Below are 21348 nucleotides of genomic sequence, written 5' to 3' on the forward strand. Positions count from 1 at the left end.
AAAATATCTACAAAACACACACAAAATTACCAACAAGTATACTCACCAGTTTCATGCTCTTTTGGTACAACTCCTTTCAAAATAAATTTATTGATCTTCTTCAAGATTTTCTTATGAGATTTGGAAGGCTGGAATTTCCCAGCATGACATCTTGATTTAAAAAAAAAAAAAAAAAAAGTGGTAGCTCTGGTTAGAATGCTGGCCAAAAACTATTATCTAACTGTAATTATTGAGCATGCATGCTTAGACCATCATGTTTTGAAACCATTACCTGATGGTGTATTGCGGACAGCATGTCTTGTTCATTATGGGCTTGTACACATATTTTCCACTTCTATTGAAGAAAAAAAAATAATGAATACGTCAAGGTTTTGCTTTGTTTTTTTCTTGGGCTTTAGTATAAAGGCAGACATAAATTGCTTGGTACCTTCTCCATCCTCTGTCTATGAGGTCTTGATAGTCTTGTACAGTCAAGGTGTGAGACCACATACCTAAAGAAAATGATCATCATCACCCAGGTATAACAATGAAATCCATTATAATAGTTTTCTTCCCTTTCTGACAAAGCCGAAGCAGTAATGAAAATAGTTTCACTCGTGTATGTTGTTCATAAAGCAACCAGTTTTACATTTCATCACACCCTCCAATTGTTTAGAATATTTGATTATACAATTTATCAAATTAATTTAATACTTCTCCCTACAAGGCGGAACGGTGGATCTGCTGGTAAAGCGTTGGCCTCACTGTTCTGAGGTCCTGGGTTCAATCCTGAACCCACCTGTGTGGAGTTTGCATGTTCTCCCCGTGCCTGCGTGGGTTTTCACCAGGGACTCCGGTTTTCTCCCACATCTCAAAAACATGCAACTTTAATTGGACACTCTAAATTGCCCTTAAGTGCAATTGTGAGTGTGACTATTGTCTGTCTCCATGTGCCTTGCGATTGGCTGGCAACCAGTTCGGTGTGTACCCCGCCTCCTGCCTGTTGACCGCTGGGATAGACTCCAGCACGCCCCGTGACCCTCGTGAGGATAACCAGCAAAGAAAATAAATGGATGGATGGATGGATGGATGGATGGATGGATGGATGGATGGATGGATGGATGGATGGATGGATGGATGGATGGATGGATGGATGGATGGATGGATGGATTCTGCCTAAAAAGGATAATCATTATTTTTATTGACACGGTCAGAAAAGTGCTGCCACATACACTGCAGTTCCAATGAATAAAATCGAAGACAAAAACATAACTTGCTCAAAGTTCAAGAGATATTTCGTCCCATGACAAGATTGCAAGTGCAGTTATTAACACAAAATAATGATTGGGTCTACATAAAACTAAACTGTCAACGGCAGATGTACATCTATGAGTCCCTTAGTCTCCACATGGGATACAATAAATGGGACAAGTTTTCTGTGTCCTTATCCAATGCATTTCATCAAAATCTTGAAGTACTGCCAAGTAACATTCCCATAGCCCCCCAATAAACATGTATCTTTATTATCTGGAGAAAAAGAAGATTTCATCCTGGTTCCCAAGACTGCGGGTGAAGATCTCAGTTCAACCTCTGACCTTTTGTGCTACAATCATACACACAGCTTGCAAGCAACATTGAATATCACATTACCAGACTGTAGGCCTACATCTAAAGCAGAGCAATTCATTGTAAACTAGTTTAGAGCACATAACTGAACATATAAGTTAACAGCAGACATTTATTCAACCGGCAAATAATTTTACAAACTTATATTTCTCAAAGATAATACACGAGTACCTAAGTATTGCCAAATTATGTTTGGGTATGTGGAGGGAAGATTATCAGACCTAATGCTAGTATAGTAAAACCAAGCCATACCATAGTCTGTTTAATGTTTAGTACACGGGATATTAAATGCTCATTTTAAAATAGAAATTTATAAATTATAGACCAACTCATGTAATGCACGTTCATGTTTACATCGTCTGACTTTGCCCATACTCATAGGTATGTGAGTGCAAATTTATCTGTGTGCGCCCTGCGATTGACTGACGACCAGTCCGGATGTACCAAGCCTTTTGCCAAAAAGTCAGCTGGGATATGCTACAGCTCATCCACAACCCTAATGAGGATCAGCGGTGTAGAAAAAGCCTGGAGGGACGATTTAGTACAATATCACAACAGTATTCAGGATCTCTTTTAAATGGCTAAAAAATGGCTAACTCTCATCTATTAGGTTTATCTGTGATAGTACGCCTCGAAAATATGCTTAGATTGCAAAGCTCTTCGGTGAACTGCAAACATTTCTATATGTAGCTCTATCTCACAGGTGCAACTTGGTAACTCAGATTGTGGAAAAATTCATTTCTTTCTGTAGTTGAGTTCAAAAAGTGAAACAAACTGATATATTACAGATTTGCTACACAACACAATGTGAAATACTTTCTAGTTTTCTTTTTAAATAATATGGAAGATAACTGGAACGGGAAAGAGTTTTTGTGTTTGTTTTTTAATCCATATATACATTTTCTACAGCACCTAGCCTCACTGGGGTCAAGTAGCATGTGAGCAAGAATCTCTTGCAGGTGAATTGACCCCTCCGTAGAAATTGCGTCATCCGCGTCGCTGACCGATCAGAGGCCAGATATCTTCATAAACCACCCCTCTTGTTGGCATCCGCTATTACCTCAGACAACGTTGCATGGTCCAGTATAGCTTTTGTTAGCGTTTTATCGCGTATTTGGGTTCTTTAACAATAGATATGGTTAAGAGGTGTAGTCACGGACTTTGTAATAGTGGCGACAGGTATCCTGAAAGGCTAGTTGGTGGAGTTCAATTCGTACCCTTTCCAAAATCGAAGAACCAGTACGAAAAATGTCTTTGATGGATCAAACTTTGTGGAAGACGGCATGATCAACTGAATCCATCAAATATCAACCGGAACACATATGTTTGCACGAAGGTAAGCCCTATATTTGATTTTCAATACATGTCTCATATAAATGAATTAGCAGTTCTTCGCTTGCATAACATAGCTACGTGTGAATGATTGACACACTTGATCTGTGTTGAGCGATATTTTGCGATAATCTGACTGCACAATTGTGTCTCTTTGTGGCCGGCTACCGAGCTACGGTAAACAGGACTATGTTTGCACGAAGGTATGCCCTATATTTGATTTGCAATACATGTCTCATATAAATGAATTAGCAGTTCTTCGCTTGCATAACATAGCTAAGTGTGAATGATTGACACACTTGATCTGTGTTAAGCGATACTTTGCGATGACCTGACAGCACAAACGTGTCTCTTTGTTGGCGGCTAGTGAGCTAAGCTAAACCGGACTAGCGAGTCCTAAAAGCCTTCGACTTGCACCAAGACACCAAGACTGAAGGAAGGATGTTTGAGGACACTAAAGTAGTGATTGTCGTACTCGGTTTGGACTTACGTAGGTTCGGCACTAATTCAAGAATAATTATTGAGGGGAGCGCGTGACGTTACACAAAGAAAACGAGAGAAACAACTCGTAAATCAAGCCTCGCCTTCTTCTTTTCCTTCATACGGCGCTTCACAAACGGCTATACAGATACACATTCAGATTCTGCACACAAATGTGATTATGTAACACGAAAATAGGAAACTGTCAATGACGAATTCGTCTTTGGGTTATAATATATTATATTATGTGGCTTCTCGGTCTTCCTCTGACTCCGGAAAGATCTCGCGCTAATATCAATGGTTTCTCCGTCGATATGCATGTAAATACCATTGAAATACCCCTCGCTGAAATACTTGAAGCCCTGCTGTCTGCTTTTCAACGATATTTCACTATTCGCTAAGAATGCGAGTGAGAAATCAGCTGGTAAATCGGACAATTTCGCTGTAGTCTTTTCTTCCTGCGCCGCCATTTTTGCTAATTGTTTGTCTGAGGTTAGCACACGTGGGGTGACGTAACTTCAGGAGGCGTGGTTAAGTGCCCCGTATGGAGGGGTCAATTGTGGGAGAGACAGCTAGGCAGGGTACCTGGGTCTGATCGCCAGTATATTGCAGGGTACGCACATGCACACTTGCATTAACCTCGGTAGACTAATTCCTTGAATGAACCTAAGAAGCATGTTCTGAGGAAAGCAAGCAAGTGGAGTACATGCAAACTTCACTAGAACTGTGAACCAGATGTGCAAACAATCAGAATGGTTTAGAATTATCCTACTAAAAATATTGTTCAATTTATTTCATGAATCTGTATATTTTCCGACCTTCACTTAACAACTACTGAGATTAATGAACTTTTCCAAGATTTTTGAAGAATGTTAATAGCAGTGTTGAGCGGCGTATTACGTGGCCGGGCACATCCTTGTCAATGTGACTATGCGGTGCTGTGCTAGTTAGCGCGATGCTATTGGCAAAACAACAGTTATCTATAATGCTAATTTTGCAGTGTTTATCATGAGCTAAGAAGAGAGCGTCGCTACGCAAATCAACATTTACATTGCACACAAGACTCGTCTGGTATAATACACTGCATATAATACTCGATACCCATTGATTATGTTTTCCGGATAGAAACATAAACTTTGGGGTATAAAACCTGGTGACATAGTCCTACAACGAGCAACCCCTCCTGCAGTAAGAATGTTAACACTCCGTTCATCATTTCATGTGTGAATATATATCACACAACGTTCGGCGAAGTCGCTGGCTGACTAGAAGAGCTAGTTTGCTAGCATGATAATCTATACACTGGGCTATCATATTACTCGCTTACCGTGAGAAAAGTTTCCCTTTTCATTTTTGCAGTAACCACAGCGGTAACCGTCATCCCCACCGAAATATTCGACAATAGTATAGGAATTGTTTCCTGCCATGTTAAGTCCGAAAAATCGATGATAGTTGCGAATAGGGCGTTCAGCCGGCCGGTTTACTGACAGTTGCAGTTGGGTGGAAAAAAAAAACTTTATTGACCAGCTCAGGCGAACAAATGCGTCAGTCATGCCACTTTAATTTACTGTATAACATACATCCATTTTCCAAGCCGTTTATCCTCACAAGGGTAAAACCCGTTATTTATGAAGAACATGCAATATGATTAAGATTGAAGTGTTAATATCCATTTATTTTTTATGATGTAATCCACCGATAAATAACGTCATTAGCACACAACCACGGAATTCAAACAACAAAAAGTGAAAGCAATGCATGTTCTGTAAATTTAAATGAATTTAATTTCTAAACAGTTTTTAAATGAGGTTTACTTTATGATCAACATTAAATCGTCTGCAATCAGAAAAAAAATCTTAATTACAGAAAAAATAAGACTATTAACTCAAGGTGGGGAAAGTAAAATACATTAAACACATTAAAGTGGCAAAAATAATCATACTCTGTACTTAAATACAAATGCTGTCTTTAAAAAAATGGTCAAGAAGTACGGTTTCAACTGAAAGGTCAGACTGAGAGGAGGAGTTCAGGTCAAAACAGTTTGCCTCCTTGATCAACTTGCAGATTGCTCGTACCAAGAAATATAAAACGAGCCTAAACACAACTTTGCTGGAGGCTATATTGTATTCTGCCAGGAGTCACGAGTGAACTAAAAGTCCTGCATAGGCAAACATAAGCAAATAAAATATTTGTCGTAGGTCTTAACCCACCCCATTAATATAGCGATTTTTTTTAAATATTAGGCGCAGGCTATTTGAAACAAGACATACGAGCCAGATCATTGATGGGGAAAATGTATGTGGCAAGTCAATGGTGCTCCCTGTATTCAAACCCTCCCATCACTGTGGTCTTTTTTTATTTATTTTAAACATAGCATCGTCCGTGGTTGGGGGGGAGGGGAATTAACAAATTTTGACAAAGTAAAAAAAGGGGAAGTATAGATGTTGAATTCAGTAAAAAAAAAAAAAAAAAAGTCACCAGAAAAATATACAACTCAGGTACCTGAAATTTTTAGTCAAGTATCTCGACATGAGCACTATTTACAGCCTACTTAGTTTCTTCTCACAGTTCCCACCAATGAACACCAAAGATACGGATCTAAGTTATCGTTTCAGCAATTATGAATGATAATCTAAATTTGTAGTTGGATCATGAAATAGGAAAGAACACATAACCCACAGGTAGAAAAGTTATAATGATAAAGCAAACACAATTTACCAGAGTAGTTTTTATTCAAATGCATCAGGAAGATAGGTCACTAAACAGAACTGCATTTACAGTAAATTACAAAAAGGCAACGATTGAATTTGTAGAAAAATAAGTTAAAAATCCCCACTGTGTCAGTGAAATGTTTTAATTAATCACTGGGGAGGGGGAGAAATCATGCAAGCTTTCTTGTGTAACACTTAATTTGTATAAGAAATTAGCAGCACCAACTAAGTGCTACTTTCAGACACAAACCTTTGTATGTGACTGACATTTGCAAACTCGAGTCACTGATAGTTTGGACAGAAACCTAGCTGAAGTTCCCCTGGGGAACAGGGATGTTTTCATGAAGGTATTTCATACTTCCTTGTTCAGAGAAGTCAGCCACAGTATGACCTTCTCCTCGAAGGACCCATTTGGTGGTAAGAAGCCCTTCTAAACCCACTGGACCTCTGGCATGGATCCGTGCTGTACTGATCCCCACTTCAGCACCTAGAAAAATAATTGACTCTTTCATTTTTTTAAATAATTTTCTCTAAATGATGTAAGGTGAAATAAATATCCATACCGAGACCAAAGCGGTAGCCATCAGCAAAACGAGAGCTTGAGTTGAAGAACACACATGCACTATCCACTTGCTGCAAAAAATGTTCAGCTGTCTCTTCATTTTCTGTAACAATGACATCAGTGTGGGAGCTGCCATATTTATGGATATGGTCCACAGCCTCCTGCATGCTGTCCACCACTTCGATGCAGCACTCCAGATCTCCATATTCTGTCCGCAGGGACTTCACCTCAGATGGGCTGAATGTTAAATATGATGCAAACCGAGGACCAGCGTGTATCTTTACCTAAAGAAATGAAAATGGGATAGAGTAATTCTTTGTAATCAGCCAAATAATTTAAAGGGGTAAGAAAATATATTGAACCATATTGGATTAAATGGACAACTCCCCAAAACTATGTCTTACATGTTCTGTCCTCAGCATATCGATGATTTGGTCAAATATTGGAGTTCGCAACAGGTCTCTATGAATGAGTAGGGTCTCCATGGCATTGCAGGCCGCAGGGTAGTCACATTTAGAGTCTCGCACTGCAATCAAGTGTATACAGCTTATGCACATAGTGTCCTACAAGTGATACACTTAAAAGCCACTGGTTTATACCTGAACATTAACAGAAATTAGACACAGAAACCTTAAAACACAACCGTAGCTAAAATGGATAAAATATAGACACATGAGGGCTACATACCAATGTCAACAGCTTTGTCAATGCTTGCTTCACTGTCAATGTAGACATGACAGACACCCTCACTGTGGCCCAGTACAGGAATACCCTTTGCTGCTCTCTGGATGTCTCGTACCAACTGGGACGACCCTCTCGGGATGATAAGGTCAATTACGTTGTCCAGTCTGCATAAATCTTCAACTTCTTCTCGTGTGCTAACCTGCATGGCACAAGCAATGTAAAAACTAAGATTGTCATCACAGGGAAAAATGTTGCTGCATGTATATAAACAAACACTTTAGATCTCACAAGTTGAATAGCGTCTGCAACTCCATGAATAGAAAGTGCTTCCTGGGTGAGTTGATGCAGAATCCTGTTGGTGTTGGAAGCTTCCTTGCCGCCCTTCAGCAGCAAAGCATTTCCACTAGCAATGGCCAAAGCAGATACCTGAAACACACATTACAGACAAATTTATCATCAGCATCGAGATACGGTATTATGAACACAAACGTGACAGTGATGATTACCTGCGGGAGGCAGTCGGGACGTGACTCAAAGATGACCAGCAGGACACCAATGGGGACAGTGATCTGCTCCAACTCCAAGTTGTTTGCAATCCTGGTCCTCCGCAGTACCCGACCCACACTATCCCTTGAAGACACAGCTAGCTGACGTAGACCAATGGCGAGGCTGTTCAGTTTAGCTGTTGACAGACTCAACCGGTCGATCAGAGCCTGAGAGAAACGACCTTTGAAGAATTTCAATGTATACATTAGGACAATTAATAAATACCGCATAAAGATTTCCTTGGAGGGCCTGGCTCCTGAATGATCAGTGTTCATGCTCAGCTACAGAAGATGCATTCTGAACTGACAAGTCACAACAAAATCTACTCATAATTATGTGCAATCCAAAAACCCACATAATACAGATGCCAAGAACAAGGCTATTGAGCTTAATAAGTCACTCACCTATACCTTAAGCTAGTGAAACATATACAGCAGGGGAGGCCTGTTTCTTTACCTGATGATGTTGCTATCTCCATGTCTCTTTTGTTAGCACTCAGAATCTCATCCTTCTTCTCTGTAAGCAACTCAGCAAGACTGCAGATGATTTCACCTCTCTGGAAACACGAAACATCCACAATTGATATGCAATAATCGATTGCTAAATCGCGTTTCACTTTTTGAAGATTTAGTGTAGAGCAATTTTTTTTTTTTTTTTTTAAATAGGTCAGTGTAGGGCAGTCACTCACCTGCACAGCTCTGATACAGTTAGATTTTTGGCTATATTTTTGTGTGGCACTAATGACTCACATCATGTCAATAAGGCTCTTATTCTTAGCAAAAAATAAACCTGACTGAATAATTTCAACTCATACATTTGGTAATCGACCTGATTGCTTGAGGATATTAACAACATGATCAGAAAGCTACTGTTTAAAACACAAGCCAAAGAAATATTTATCTGAAATAAATTCACAAATCCAACCGTAGCCTGATGACTATCTAGTGGACAGATTAATAATATCAACAGGGACAATACAAGTAAAAGCCAACGTTGAGCTTGATTTTTCTACAAATACACGACTGTAGTTACAAATATTTCTGTAACAAATTCTGGGTTCCTGTAATGCTTTTCACTGACTACAAAGCCAGGACCTTCAATGTGTAATGGTGCTAATGCTTAAGGCAGGATATACTGTAGCCTGTTCACACCATGTCTGCATTTGCTCTTCACATCATTCAAGCAGAGCATACCCAACTAGGAATGTGATTATGTAGACTTCGGCTAAAAATATCTGTGACACTCTAAAGTATCACATATTGGCTCTAAATTGCATATATATATCTGTATAATATAATAAACCATTGGTTGGTACTTCATGCATTCATTCATTCATTGCAGGAGTTTTCTGGAACATAGCCCTCAAGATAAATGACAGTTCATTGTGTACAGTGGAAGCTCAGTTCATGAACATATCCGTTTGTGAACAAAATTTCCAGTCATATCTTGTTTTGGCTCATAGTAGTGGAAAATAAAGCATTTGTACGCGGTGTACTTGGGATTCGGCAGGCATCTGTACTTGGGTACTTATTTTTATGATAACTTTTTATTTTTACTCCCTACCTTTGAAAACTTAAATCTATATTTTGTACTCCTTTCTTTCTTACAATTGACTTATTACTCATAAACTCACAACATGACTTTAAAAATATGTAAATAGAAACGTGAAGTCATGTGAAGTCAACCACAGTTCGGAATGTGTTTGATTATTGTGTGAGATCTTGAGGAAGGCAGAACATGACCCCCGAATGATGATGGATCAGATTCAGAGCTGCAAGATATTCTCTGTAAAATAGAGGTAAAACTGACAATAAATTATTTTTGCAGCTGATCTCAATGTGTTTTGTCTTATACCAGCCAAATCAGTTTCTGGCATTCAAATATTCTCCAGTTAAATTTAACAAAACACAAGCAAGGTATATTTTTTCTGTTGCTATCATTAGCCAATCTGACCCCGCAAAAATATTTAGATAATTCGATACACACACAGCCAATCAAGCTGTTTTTGTCTTGAACCTTCTACTCTCCTAACAGAGCACATCAAATGCCAAACCAACGTACAGCTGAGCTTATCCTATAAGATTGTCCTTTGGTCTAAAGTGTGGTTAAGAGTGGATTTGTCTCGATTTTAGCATCCGAAGTAGGTGAGAGGTGACAAACTTAAATGAATGCATTCAACATTTTTGACCAAAAGTCTTCATGTGTGGAGGGGATAGTTGAAATCTCCTCGGTCTAAGATAGTGAATTGGAACAATCTTTCAAGATTTGAAAATACCAGGCCTGACATTAGTAAAGCTATAGGAGCACATTTTTTAATGGATTTGTTATGGGTGTTGTTGTGCGTAAGTTATTAAAATGGCCATTGTAAATAACTGAATGTTAAGAAAGAAAAAAAAAACTTTGTACTAAAATACATTTAGGTGTTCTAGTATGCCTTGCCAACCTCTGGCCATCTGTGTGCAAAGAAGGTTTGGCTCTGTTTATCTTATTCATTCTAAAAATTGCTTCTATTTACAGTTTTGTAACAAATTAAGGTTCCGATTCAAGGTTTCACTGTAATCATTTAGGGATTGGTGGTTTGTGCCCTGCTCAAGGGTAACGAGCATCTCTCCAGAAACTAGTCACATTTTTTTTGTCCACAGCAAGACTCGAATAGTAATCCTCCTTCACCAAAGCCTCGCTCTTAGAAATGAGTTACAGGGTTCATACTCAGTCTGACCCAAAAAAATTAAGGGCTTTTTAGGGGCATTCTTAGGGGCTGACACGAAAAATTTAGGGCTGACAGGGAAAAAATTTAGGGCCGACACAAAAAATTTAGGGCCATCGTGGGAAATCAAGAGTAAGGAAAGAAGACTCACCCAATGGTGCCATCAACCGTTCTTGGTTCATCAAATGTTCCAGTACCTCAGTACCTGTGACAGTGATTACCTGTCGCCCCTTGTGGTAGTTCTCATTGATATGACCATTGTCAACGTCTTCACATTACAGTATACAGAAAAACAGATTCTAACTACAATTGCAACTATATACACAAATGTCTTCAACTGATGTCTGTTTCAGCACCCCTACTCTAGCTCCTTGAGCCTACCCAGTGCCTCCTCAATTTGTTGCTCCAGAGGTGTCAAAGTGGCTCTCTTGTCCTTTGCTCTGCCTCTGAGTGCATTGGCCTCAGTGATAAACCTCAGATTCCTCTTTTCTTCTGCCTCCTCACACAGCCTGTCAGCCTTCTCAATAAGCGTTGATATGTCAGTCTCTATTCTGGCTTTTTTGGCTTTGAGGCAGTAGAGATGAAAAGTGGGCAGCGATGCCAAATGTAGCCAGGTACGAAGTCTTCCTTTCCCCACAGTGGTAGTTTTTAGCAATGTCACTGTCTGGGAACATGACTGCAAACACTTTTGAATTATTTTCACAAGATTTGTAACTGTAATGGCTGCAGATCACTTTTAAAGTCCACACGATCTCTGCCTTTAACAAGTCAGTCTTCGTGTATTGAACTACGTTCATAAAGCCTGACTTCTGGCTGGACAACTGTAGGTGCGCATTAGGGATCGCAACCGGTTACAAATAACCAGTTATAACCGGTTTTCTTTAAAACCGAAACCGTAATCAGACGTTCGGAATCGGTTAAAATTTCCTATCATTTCTTCCAGTTCCGGTACTCCACATTGCGCTATTTTTTTCAACATTATTTCCACTTTTTTCAAGTTTCGCTGTTAGAGTAAAGTTGGACTCAAAAGAACATTCAGTTAAATCAAAGAAACATCAAACATGGCATCGAGAAAACGCTCCAAAGTATGGGAGTAAACTAGTTTTATTGCCAGACATCAAAACACTACTCGCATAACGGGGGGAACTCTGTGAACTCGTCACTCCGGAAGAGCAACAACAAAAACAGTCCGTGCGGAACCCCGCACCCCAACTCGAGGTCCCGCGGGTGAATTACGTAAACACCACTATGGTACCGTTTTTTTTGCTACAGCTGTTCGGTTAAAACCGGTTATGAAAGTAAGCGTTTTTTGCGATCCCTAGTGCGCATGCACTGCAAGTACCACTGCCTGAAGTTGATACTTCACTATCTTGATATTTTAGAAACAGATTCATACCAACGGAAGATGAGAGAGTCTTCACCAAATCAGCGTGTCTCCTGTTTTTCCGGTGCGACTCCAGCGCTTTGATGCCCATCTTTTCAAGCTGGTAACTCTGCTTGCACATATGGCAGTAAGACCCAGCTCCCAAACTCTACTTTCAACCAAAGCTTCTTGAAAAATGCACTTCCCCGTGATACAAGTTGGATCGATGAAAGAACTACGCTACGCCGTAACGAAGATGAAGTGAAATGCCTACTCACGGAAACAAACAATGGAATATCGACAAGATGGTGACTAGTTGTCAACACGGTGACTTCCGTTGACAATTTCTGGCTGATTTGGACGCCAGACGGATCGCTATTTTTTTTTAAATTAAAGATTAATTTATTTTTTAGGGAGAATTTTGGTGGTAGAGGTCCTCCCTTTGATTTTTTTTTAATTTAAGGCCTTTTTAGGGGCTTGACCGGTTTTCGCGGATTTTAAGGACTTTTAGGAGCCCCTAAATGTACCTTCGAAAATTTAGGGGTTTTTAGGGACTTTTAGGGCCACGTGCGAACCCTGTACTACCACTCACATTATTAATATAGGTAATTGGTAATTTTTCATGCCAAAATAATGAGGGAAACTTACCTGCTCTGGAAGCAATGAAGCCAGAGTTCTTCCGGCATGACGGGCCATCTCTGTCTGCTGCTCCACAGTCGGACCTGATGGTGAAGAATACAATCCAAAAATACTTAACAAGAACTCATTTTTGTAAACTACACAATCATGAAACATGAGGAGCTACATTTGCATTTAGTTAAATGCACCTGCCGGTTTTACTTCAGAGAAAAACGTGCCAACTTTCTTCCCCTCCACAATGTCTGTGATGACATGGCCTGTGACTTTGGGATCTGTCCCGTTGGCAATGACCACAGATGACCCACCTTGTAGTGCCCACAGGGCTGCTTTGACCTGTGTATTAGAAAACAGTGAACTTTTATCATGATTGCATTTTTTTCTTTTTTTTTTGTGAAACCAACTGATGACAATTTATGATGAAGTATTTTCTCTGTTGTGTCAACCTTGGCTTCCATGCCACCAATGCCAACCCTGGATTTTGTTCCATAAGTGATTGACTGTTGGTCTCCAGGATAAAAGATATCAATGAGTTTGGCATCATCTGTTCCCGGGGGGCTGTCATATAGGCCTATAGAAGAGAGTTGTTTTTCAAATTTAATCTTCCATTCAAGCATGGTTGTCAGTTAAAAAAAAAAAAAAAGACAAAGCTTTTGCAGATAATAGAAAAACAATACACATTTCAGTTTGGAATAATGCATGAATAATTTAGCAAATTTAAGTCAATTCTTTTTCCTAGGATCATAGGTTAACTGGAGTTTATCCTCGCTGAGTTTGGGTGGGTGGTAGGGTACAACCTGGACCTGCAAAAATATCCTCTCCTCTTATCCTCACTATAGGTGCAGGTATGCTGGAGCCTATTCCAGCTAACTGCGCGCAGAAGGCAGGGTACACCATGAACTAGTTGCCACCCACGCGCAGGAAAGGTCACAAAATGAAATGTATTTAAATCAATTTAAAATCAAACAATACACAAAGTTTTTAGACAATTTTGGGGGAATAATTAACCTAAAACTCATAATGCTAGCTTTTGAAAAGGTCAACTAATCAGGTAATTCTGTACCTTGAACATCAGACAGGGCAATTAGGAGGTCCACTTTCATTTCAACAGCCAGACGAGCAGCTAGACTGTCATTATCTTTGATGCTTATAACCTGAAATGCATAAAGCCACTGTGATAAAGCCATTTAAAAAATCAGGTTATGAATTATAATGGGTTGGGGGAGAAGGGGGGAAGCAATTTCTTTGTTTCATTAGTGGCTACATGGCAAAAGCCATCAGGTGGCTAAATGATCACCTATTTCAAGCCAACATAAGCAAGAATTTACACCATGCAGTTAAAGCAGTGAAAAGACCCAAATATCACCAAAAAAAAAAAGCATGTTCCCAAAATGTGAATGTTGCAATGAGTAGAAACATAACATTAAAAATTATTTGACTTGATGCATGCCTTCCCCTTAAGAAATTCCTATACACAACATGGACCGCATGTAGCATTCCCAGCATGCCCTTCACACAGTACCCACATTTACGCCCTGTAGGTCACTATTGGGAACAGGGGGGGGCACAACAGCATCATTGGTGTTAATGATGGGAACTATGTTCATCCGTAGAAGTTCAAGAAGCGTGCTGTTAAGATTGCGTCGCTTCTGCTCGTCATGAAAATCCAGGTTTGTGACTAAAATCTGCAGAAAGAAACATGTAAGAAGCCTTCAGTTACAGTAACTTTCCAACACTTCTGAGTATTCAGTGGAAAAAAAAAGCTTAAGTGCATACTTGTGCAGTGCAGATGCTATACTGGGTAAACATGGCTTCGTACAATGCCATCAGACCACTCTGTCCAGCAGCAGCACAGGCCCTTGCCTCCAAAACTGGAATTGCCTGGGGGAGATTTAGTCGTGAAAATGACTACAGAACACTAAACAGACAATTATGAAAGAAAGTTATAGATCACCATTTCCTTTAGCTGATTCTGACCAGAATGTAAAGCTTGTCTGACACTTTGGGAGAGCAGGATTTCATGTCTTAATCTCTGCTTTCCAAATGCCACAGCACCACTGGTGACAATCATCATCTCCCTGCCTTGATTCTGCAGCATGGCCACCTGACAGGGTACAAGAAAGGATAATGAAATGAGATAAAGAAACCTACTCTACCTTAATATGATCACCCAACAATATGAATGGTGCGTTACCTGCTCAACTATGGACGCCAGCCGCCCCAACGCAAGGCCGCACTCATCTCCCCGTGTCACCACAGCACTCCCTAATTTCACCACAATGCGTTTGGCTTGCTTCAACTCACTTCGATGGGCAAAAGACTTTCCATGGGAGCGTGGGTGCGAGACTGCAAGTGCACATTAGGGATGAAACACTTAATGGTTCACGGGTGAACTGATTTACTCATCAAATTGAATTTATGATTTAAAAGACATGTAAAATCCCCTTGGTGGGAAACACACATTTGTGATTTCAATTTGTTTAGTTTCAATTACCAAAATCTAAGTGAAAACTGTGTGCATGTATGAAGAATAAACCCTTTATTTAATCAGTTTGAATGAATTTCGACCATTATAAAAGATATCCCTGTCTATTGTAGCCCTTTTCAGTAAATTTAGTGGGATTTTGTTTGTGAAAATTCATTTTGGTTGTTGTTTACAATTTTGAACATCAAATAGATGGGGTTATAGAATTTGTGTCTATACAAATGAAACTTTTTGCCATGTTTTGTCCAGTTTTTGTTTGTGATAATCATGCAATGAAATTTTCATTCAGTTTCAAATCTATTGCACGTCGGAAAAAATGTCAGCGTGTTCCAAAATTGCAATTGGGTTGAGTATACGCCAACAGGCCACTCACTACATGACAACATTTTGATTACATTACTTGGCATACTTGAAAACCAGAAACATTTCACATTTATACTGGATCAGATGAGTACAACTTACATTTTGCTTGGGAAAATGTTCTGAGAGTGGCAGGTGTGACTTTCACTTGCCGAATTCTGGGTAGCAAGCGAGAGCACAAGCGGAGTCTGGCAAACATGGCACCGAACCCTAAAATCAAGTGTGACAAACACAGAGCAATGGCCATTTAGTGCAGGGGACCTGCCTTAACGGGTAAAGTAACTTTGTGGAATAAGCAATTAGGGCTGCAACATTTTATTGTATATCTTGGTAGTTAACTACTCATACGATATGTATATGGGCAACCAATGTTAACCCAAAATAATGACTCTAAATAGACAGTGGGTGACGTTTATACGAATGAATGTTGCGGTACTTATGCCGCCTCATGACACTAAATCGCTGAGTGCGTTTCAGGCTGTACATTATGCTAAACGTGATCCCATGGCTGCATATGTTAGCTAGCTTAGCCTTATCTTATGTTTTATTTTTCCACTATATGCAAACGATCCAAAATGGTCAAGAGCAAAAAAATGACTGAAATATTATACCAGACAAAGATCCAGATTGAGAAAAGCGCCCCAAATCCACTCGAGTGAACTTCTGGAGAAAAACACGACGTGATCAAGCTGCCGGCACTCTGCTGCCACATCAACAGCCCACATTGAAGCAGTAGCGCAACGGGTTGCGATTCAGAAACGACGCTTGCGTAAGGTTTCCGTTTACGAAGCCTATGCTCAGGAGCCACCCGGACGCAATATAAATATAGTCACGTCATGTCATTATCTAAGCCGCTTATCCTCGCAAGGTTTGCGGGACAGCTGGAGCCTATCCCAGCTAGCTTCGGGTGAAAGGCAGGACTACACCCTGAACTGGTCGCCAGTTAGTCGCAGGGCAGATATCAACATCATCACTGAGTGGGAATCGAGTCCACGCTGCCAGCACCAAAAGCAGGCGTGTATACCACTACTACGTGTGATTACCAATATAAATATAAATAAATGAAAATTTAAAATAGTAGCTGGATATTGACGTAACAGAAAGCAAAATTATACATTACTATCGAGGTACTTGGGGAAAATCAATTGTATTACACCTGTCTATTTACTTTTTAAATTTTAAAGTATATGAAATGTATTGTAACTTTGTTGGCTAGCGAATATTGATTTGAGTTTATTATTATTTGATTATGACAATGCATATTTATCATAAATATATTGACAAGTTGGCACAGTGGGTAAATTACATCCATTGTCCCATGGGATCATCAAATTCAAAGACAATACACTATGACAAAAATTAGCTGTTGATACTAGCAACGAACACAAGCTATGACCAAAAAAGTATATAAAAGCGTGTCTGTGCGTATCTGTACAATAGTTACACACTTACAGGTGTATTCTGTCTGTGTTTTTTTTATTATTATAGTTTTTTAATTCCAGTTTAGCTGGATCAACGTTTCAAGTTTCACTCCACAGAAATCAACTTTGATGTGTTGTGTCTCAGAATGAGGCAGTCCAGGAAACCTAAAAATATCTCACACTTCTCTGCACATCTTTAGTAATGTGATACCGAGGCACGTGAGTGGCTGCATGAAGAAAGAGGCCTGTGAAACATTCATGAGTAGGACAAGCAACACAAGGCATTCTCATTGAGTCACCACAGAAGGTCTGAGCAGAGCTATGGGGACTGCTGAAGAAACGCTGAAGTGCCCTGCCTGCCAGGATTTCTTCACAGACCCTGTGAAACTCCCATGTAGACATGACTTTTGTCTGAGCTGCATCCAGGCTGTTTGTGAGGAAGGTCCTCTCTTCTGCCCAGAATGTCAGATCCTGCTACCATCCAACCTCACCCTGGAGATAGATGCCAGCCTTCAAAGCAAAGTAAAGGATTTCATTATCAAATCCTCAACACCGGTGCTACCCACAGAAATCAATTCTTCTTCAACTATCTGCTGTGACCACTGCATAAAGACGCCATCAGAAGCTATTCAGACCTGCCTGACCTGTGATGCCTCACTATGCCAAGCTCATGCCCTGTTGCACCAGCAAAGATCTGCACTGAGGGAACACACAGTGGTGGAGGTGACACAGGATCTGCTGTCTTTAAAATGCAAAGACCACCGTGACGAGCTGAAGCTCTTTTGCTTGGAGGAGCGAGTCCCTGTTTGCTGTTTGTGCGTCCTAGTTGGCGCACACAAGAATCACAGAGCTGCCCAGCTAAATGAAGCCTGCACCGATTTAAAGGTCATTATTGTGTTTGGGATGACTTGTTTTTGACAGGATTACATTCAAAAATAACAACTTGTACATCTGTTTTTAGAGGATGTTGGAGGCAACTATGAAACAATTGCTGCAGATGAGATGCGAAGCAGAGAACGCTATTAAGGACTTGGAGTTCATGTATACACAAACAGTGGTACCATCCATCCATCCATTTTCTCCCGCTTCTCCGGGTCGGGTCGCGGGGGAAGTAGCTTCAGCAGGGATACCCAGACTTCCCTTTCCTCAGCTACTTCTTCCAGCTCTTCCGGAGGGATCCCGAGGCATTCCCAGCCAGCTGAGAGACATAGTCTCTTCAGCGTGTTCTGGGTCATCCCCGGGGGCTCTCTCCGGTGGTACCGTTACTGTAAAAATAATAATAATAACAAGTTATTTAATTGATATTCCAGCATTTTAGATGATTATTTTTCATTCTCAGATGTCTGCAGCGGACTTCAGAGAGAGAATCTCAGACAAGTACAGCAGGATCCGAGTCGTGCTGGATGGTGACGAGCGTCTGATGATGCAGATCATTGACGCAGAGGAGGAATATATGACCGAGTGGCTGGAAGCGCAGAGAGGACACATGGAGGCTCGCATCAAGGAAATCGATGACCAAAGAGTTTCCAGTAAACTACTCCTACAAGAAGTACACGACTTGAGCTTCATACAGGTCATTTGAAAAGGATGTAGAGAACATTAGAATTTTTGTCCCAATGTCATTTGCATAATTCAATACATGATCATCTTGCTTTTTTTTTTTTTTTACAGCAAATCACCGCACAGAATCTGTGGTGAGTGCTCATTTGTCAGAATATATTTCATTTCATGCAAAAGCACAAAATTTTACCATGCAACGTACCGGGTATGTATTTGTAGTGAAAACATCATACTGTACTTATTATGTGAGAGTTTTGGGCTCTTTTAACATTCAAAATCTTATTTGAACAATCTTATCAACTTGATTCATATTAGTTCCATTGCCAGATTTTTTCCCCGCATATTTTAGGGTAAAAATGTGTTGTTTTTAATATTTGTTTTACTTGTCTTGATAAGCTTTTTTTTCCCATGTCATAATTGATAAATATTTTTTTGTTTGTGTTCCTTTTTAATTGTAGTGACCCTCCAAAGTTGGCACCCATTCCGCAGATAGACAAAGAGCTTTGTGAGCCTGACAAGCTAAGAACAATAGAGAAGCTGGTGGATGACCTGTCAGTGGCTCTGTCTCAGCACTTTCCCCGAATGTGGTCCTGTGAGTCAACTTATGGTATACAGTGGAACTGCCAAAGTCGGCCACAATCATTTCAGTGATGTTGGTTGATTTCCAAGTTATTTGAGTTTCAGAATTTGTTCACCCATGGTAAATAATGTAAAGCAAATTAGAGGGAGAGGTTAGATTCAAACCCCAAACCACAGAACTGTGCCAGATGTACGAATCAATTGTTCATCGTGCTGCCATATATCATTCAATATCAAATGATAATACTTTGGAATGTATCGAGCAGCAAGAGGCTTTCCTCTGTTACAAAAGTTTCCAGTCAAGGGTTAGATGTTTTGAAGACAAACTTTGTCAATTTGGATACGTTCAAAGAAAAGAGTGTGAGTATTGTATAGTAATAAACGGATCATTCGGATGGCGCTGCCACGCAACCGTGTTAGAGGATGATCTAAGAGAAGTTTGATAGATGTTGTGAGGGAAGACAGGAGGACAGTTGGTGTTAGAGAAGAGGATGCAGAAGATAAGGATGACAATCCATAGTGACACTTAATGGGAAAAACCTTGAAAAAGATTAAGACCACATTTGATACAATTCGAAAATCTACATGTCATCCCTATAATTGTGCTCTGGCTTTTAATTTGTCCTTGCAGATCTAAGTTGTCCCGCTCTCGACTTGAAAACAGCTCATCCAAAGCTGAACATATCGCGGGATGGGAGACAAGTGTGCTGGGGAATGCAACCTGACAGTGAGCCTTCAACCACACAACCATATAATTCCCAATACAGTGTTTTGTCTCAGAAGAGTTTAATTACTGGCCACCACTACTGGGAAGTCATTGTACAGGAGAAACCGTACTGGCTGATTGGTGTCACCACTGGTCCGGTCCCTGGAGATCTTGGTCCGAGTCTAGGGCCTTCTGCTTTGATCGTGAATAAGACTTCCTGGTGCATATACCACGGTGAGGGACAGTACATGGCTTGCCATGATACCCAGGAAAAACAGCTGCAAGTGCGGAAGAAAGTCAGAAAGTTGGGCATATTGGCAAATCTCCCAAAGGGGGAGCTGTCGTTCTACGATGCAGACACCATGACCCTGCTCCACTCATTCTTAGTGAAGTGCAAAAAGCCTCTTTTCCCAATGTTTAACCCCTGCATTGATGTGAATGGACTGAACAGGCATCCCCTGACCATGTTTTGGATTAAGCACCCCTGGGACTGGAGTGTTGACACAGATGGCGGTGACAAGTGACTTTGTAATTTGTTTCGGTATAAAAATTATGGGGCGGCACGGTGGATCACCTGGTAAAGCGTTGGCCTCACTGTTCTGAGGTCCTGGGTTCAATCCTGAACCCGCCTGTGTGGAGTTTGCATGTTCTCCCCGTGCCTGCGTGGGTTTTCACCAGGGACTCCGGTTTTCTCCCACATCTCAAAAACATGCAACATTAATTGGACATTCTAAATTGCCCCTCGGTGTGATTGTGAGTGCGTCTGTTTGTCTCAATGTGCCCTGCGATTGGCTGGCAACCAGTTCAGGGTGCCCATTGACAGCTGGGATAGGCTCCAGCACTGACCGTGACCCTCGTGAGGATAAGCGGCGAAGAAAATGGATGGATGTATAAAAATGATGGTGGTTAGAGGTTGACAAATCACAAATCATGCTGAGATAGCATTCGTTTTAGGTTTTATTTCAGTATTTTACATGATACGAGTCTGTAACCGACACAACAATAGACTGTAAAAATAAAGATTTTATCCATTAATTTTTCTGGGACAAACTACTCTCATGTGCTGTAGTCCACAAAGTTAATGACCTGTCCATTGCTTGCTCTTTTCACTCCATAAGCCTCAGCACAACACAACACCGAGGTCAGTCGTGCCTTCAGTGTCACATGTCAGTGTACCCTGCGGAGGTTTTACTTAATCAATCCGGAATATGTGTGTGATTCTGCATTTTTATGTGTATTATTGTTTGCCTTCATAGATCATAAAGAAATAGCATTTGTTGGGATTGTAATTTGAGGTCTTGCGTCACCATTTCTTCACTAATGTTGGAACAAAATCTATATTTCATAGAAACTGTATGTGTGTGAACATGGCCAAATTTGAACTTTTCAGTTAAACTCAGTTAGACTACATAAGCAAGTAATGCAATATCGTAGGATGTTAATGACTCCGAACGCATTATGTAAGTGAATATCATCATAAGATGTTAAATCATAACCAAATGTGCAGAACACCCAAGATGTTAACCTTATAGTCTATAACCAGATTATCTGTAATTAAGTTTACAGTAAAAACTAACTATATTAGACAAACAATAAAAAAATAAACACATA

General features: G+C 40.2%; 3 protein-coding genes across 7 annotated transcripts in view; 1 reads left to right on the forward strand and 2 right to left on the reverse strand.

Moving 5' to 3' along the window:
- Positions 1–4936, reverse strand: part of LOC133509830 (arginyl-tRNA--protein transferase 1) — a 60428-nt gene extending 55492 nt beyond the window's left edge. For all 4 annotated transcript variants that reach the window (XM_061837229.1, XM_061837228.1, XM_061837227.1 and 1 more), the window contains exons 1-4: positions 4745–4936; positions 428–491; positions 272–334; positions 47–150 (exon numbers count right to left, since the gene is read on the reverse strand). In XM_061837229.1, the coding sequence (XP_061693213.1) occupies positions 47–150; positions 272–334; positions 428–491; positions 4745–4844 (331 nt within the window). In that variant the 5' untranslated portion in view covers positions 4845–4936. The remainder of the gene's footprint in view (positions 1–46; positions 151–271; positions 335–427; positions 492–4744) is intronic.
- A 1200-nt stretch (positions 4937–6136) lies between these two features.
- Positions 6137–16409, reverse strand: LOC133509854 (delta-1-pyrroline-5-carboxylate synthase-like). Its single transcript, XM_061837267.1, has 17 exons — positions 16083–16409; positions 15574–15681; positions 14821–14972; positions 14581–14730; positions 14403–14507; positions 14153–14311; positions 13690–13780; positions 13073–13197; positions 12818–12962; positions 12639–12712; positions 8377–8476; positions 7881–8101; positions 7663–7800; positions 7378–7573; positions 7095–7216; positions 6692–6974; positions 6137–6615 (listed from the first exon to the last, which is right to left on the reverse strand). Exons 2-17 carry the CDS (start codon positions 15668–15670, stop codon positions 6434–6436), a joined length of 2340 nt encoding a protein of 779 aa, XP_061693251.1. The 5' UTR covers positions 15671–15681; positions 16083–16409; the 3' UTR covers positions 6137–6433.
- On the forward strand, positions 15607–21348 carry LOC133509856 (E3 ubiquitin-protein ligase Midline-1-like). Of its 2 annotated transcripts, none has more exons than XM_061837269.1 (7): positions 15607–15744; positions 17093–17777; positions 17854–18159; positions 18232–18465; positions 18564–18586; positions 18911–19044; positions 19663–21348. In XM_061837269.1, the coding sequence occupies exons 2-7, from the start codon at positions 17214–17216 to the stop codon at positions 20259–20261; spliced, it is 1860 nt and encodes a 619-aa protein (XP_061693253.1). In that variant the 5' UTR covers positions 15607–15744; positions 17093–17213; the 3' UTR covers positions 20262–21348. The 2 variants fall into 2 exon arrangements, with proteins under 2 accessions (XP_061693253.1, XP_061693254.1); XM_061837270.1 differs by having other exon boundaries at positions 17854–17949; positions 19663–21347.

Source organism: Syngnathoides biaculeatus, chromosome 12, assembly GCF_019802595.1.
Source record: "Syngnathoides biaculeatus isolate LvHL_M chromosome 12, ASM1980259v1, whole genome shotgun sequence".
Lineage (NCBI taxonomy): Eukaryota > Metazoa > Chordata > Actinopteri > Syngnathiformes > Syngnathidae > Syngnathoides > Syngnathoides biaculeatus.